Source organism: Monopterus albus, unplaced genomic scaffold (genome assembly GCF_001952655.1).
Source record: "Monopterus albus unplaced genomic scaffold, M_albus_1.0 scaffold270.1, whole genome shotgun sequence".
In the NCBI taxonomy this organism is placed as follows: Eukaryota; Metazoa; Chordata; class Actinopteri; order Synbranchiformes; family Synbranchidae; genus Monopterus; species Monopterus albus.
In genome coordinates this window covers 1944180-1946672 of record NW_018128150.1, presented here as the reverse complement: position 1 = coordinate 1946672, position 2493 = coordinate 1944180, and the positions used below count along the sequence as shown (strand labels likewise).

Sequence of the window (2493 nt, the reverse complement as noted above, 5' to 3'; positions counted from 1 at the left end):
TATATCTTCCAATTGTATTGATGAGAGTCAAGTGATACTGAAGTAGAAATTGACTACTTTAACTTCTGTGTAGACATAGTGTTTGTATTCATGAGGTCCTGCTTTGTCCTGTAATAGGATTACACAGATAGGGGGTCTACAGCGCAGATGAACCATTGTTCAGTTGCTGCCTGGAAAATCACATCACAACACACAGACCTGGTTTTGATCACATTTCAGCAGGCAGGAGTTAACCTACTCATGCCAAATGACCAATAGGATTGCGAAGTGTTGAGTATAGTACCTCTGTCCAGGGCAGAGCAGCCCAAGAAGATAAATGTATTGTTAAAACATAATTCATGGTTCAGATGACAGATCTCCTGCGGGAGCTCTGTCGCTCTGATCCCAGCGCTGTAATGACTTCACTGTGCCCAGACTTTGAGTAAACTTCCTGTTGATTTTATACAGTCCTCTCCTGTCTTCACTTCTCATGCTTTCAATAAAAGAATTTGGGTAGAATCTAATAATGTGACAGTGCCTACAGCACTCAGATCTCTACAGTTCCTTAGGAATCCAAGCAACTGTCACATGACTAAGGCAGCACAAGGCCAGTGAGCTCAATCTTTTACAGTCGCTTGTCCTATTCAAGGGTTAAAAACTAAAGGCCAATTTGCAAATCCCCTCTCACCCTGAGGGCATGAGATGGAGGAAGGGAATGCCCAATTTCACTCTTAAGAAGCCATTAGGATGCAGGACCTCATTAAGCTTTGAACTTTCACAGGCCATAAGTTCATTAAGTGCCCAACTTTTAGAGGTTAATTGATGTAATCACTGCCAAAGTGTTTTAAGAAGAAGGGAAGATTCGGCTACAAACAAATTGAAACCTGAACGTGATGGGCAAAAGACTTCTTAACCTTTTCCAAGAGTTGTTTTCAATACAAGTCTCAGCTAATGGGCCCCTAAGAATGGATGACAACGCAATGAAGCTGCCGAGTTGCTCTCATTTCTGTTTGACCTAATCAATCCCTCATTGTTTTAATGGGTCGCTAAACTGGTGTAGTTTTGGATTCATGCACAATGAACAGCTGCAAGTATTTTCAGGTTGAGGAAAATATCTGGAAATCAGATTGTGCTCAACATTCAGTAGATGTTGAAACACTGTTTCCTTCTGAATTTAGATGGAAACTAATTTACCATTTAAAGTATGCTTTGGCTGCAAATGAATTACTAATGAAGTATACACAGTGGTTTATTAAAGTATTACAGTGAAATGGGGCAATGTTTTGCTTGATGTTGAACTACCATGAATAAATTATGTTAGATTCAAATATTAAGATGCACTAATTATCAGTGACAGGTGATAATAAGTACGTGGAACCAGGATTTCAACCATTTTCAGTTGTAACCCAAAAGAGATCATATCCAGTAGTGCAAGCTCACTTCCACACCTCAGTCTCTGGCATAGTGCACTGAAGTCCACTTAGCTGTAACTGCAGTACCTGTCTTTGTCACTGAGGCATCTCCCTCTGTGCCCTGATTGGGACCAGGTGGACTTTTATGATAATCAATGGATTTTCTGACAGATGGAGATAAACCTTTCCACACAGATACACACAGACAAAAGAGAAACAGTGGCTCAATACTCATCTTAGTCAGATTAGAAGGCTACATTAATAATGCAACATTACAGTTCTGTAATGTCTGTACAATTTGAAAGCCAGTGACCACTGAAGTTTGACATGATATTAGATCAGCTATGAAATGCATAAATATACAGTGGGTACCAAAAGTATTCAGACCCCCTTAAATTTTTCACTCTTTGTTATATTGCAGCCATATGCTAAGATCATTTTAGTTCATTTTTTTCCTCATTAATGTACACACAGCACCCCATATTGACAGAAAAACACAGAACTGTTGACATTTTTGCAGATTTATTAAAAAAGAAAAACTGAAATATCACATGGTCATAAGTATTCAGACCCTTTGCTGTGACACTCATATATTTAACTTAGGTGCTGTCCATTTCTTCTGATCATCCCTGAGATGGTTCTACACCTTCATTTGAGTCCAGCTGTGTTTGATTATACTGATTGACCGTGATTAGGAAAGCCACCCACCTGTCTATATAAGACCCTACAGCTCACACTGCATGTCAGAGCAAATGAGAATCATGAGGTCAAAGGAACTGCCTGAAGAGCTCAGAGACAGAACTGTGGCAAGGCACAGATATGGCCAAGGTTACAAAAACATTTCTGCTGCACTTAAGGTTCCTAAGAGCACAGTGGCCTCCATAATCCTTAAATGGAAGACGTTTAAGACGACCAGACCCTTTCCTAGAGCTGGCCGTCCGGTCAAACTGAGCTATCGGGGGAGAAGAGCCTTGGTGAGAGACGTACAGAAGAACCCAAAGAAGACTGTGGCTGAGCTCCAGAGATGCAGTCAGGAGATGGGAGAAAGTTGTAGAAAGTCAACCATCACTGCAGCCCTCCACCAGTCGGGGCTTTAGGGCAG

At 40.9% G+C, this 2493-nt stretch overlaps 1 protein-coding gene across 3 annotated transcripts in view; it reads right to left on the bottom strand.

Annotated features, from left to right (window-relative positions):
- LOC109972797 (CAP-Gly domain-containing linker protein 4) overlaps window positions 1-2493 on the bottom strand; it is a 49987-nt gene that overhangs the window by 9338 nt on the left and 38156 nt on the right. For all 3 annotated transcript variants that reach the window (XR_002276741.1, XM_020621936.1, XM_020621937.1), the window contains exon 10: window positions 1479-1574. Coding sequence is in view for 2 of the 3 variants with exons in the window: in XM_020621936.1 (XP_020477592.1) it covers window positions 1479-1574 (96 nt within the window). In the remaining variant the exon portion in view is untranslated. The remainder of the gene's footprint in view (window positions 1-1478; window positions 1575-2493) is intronic.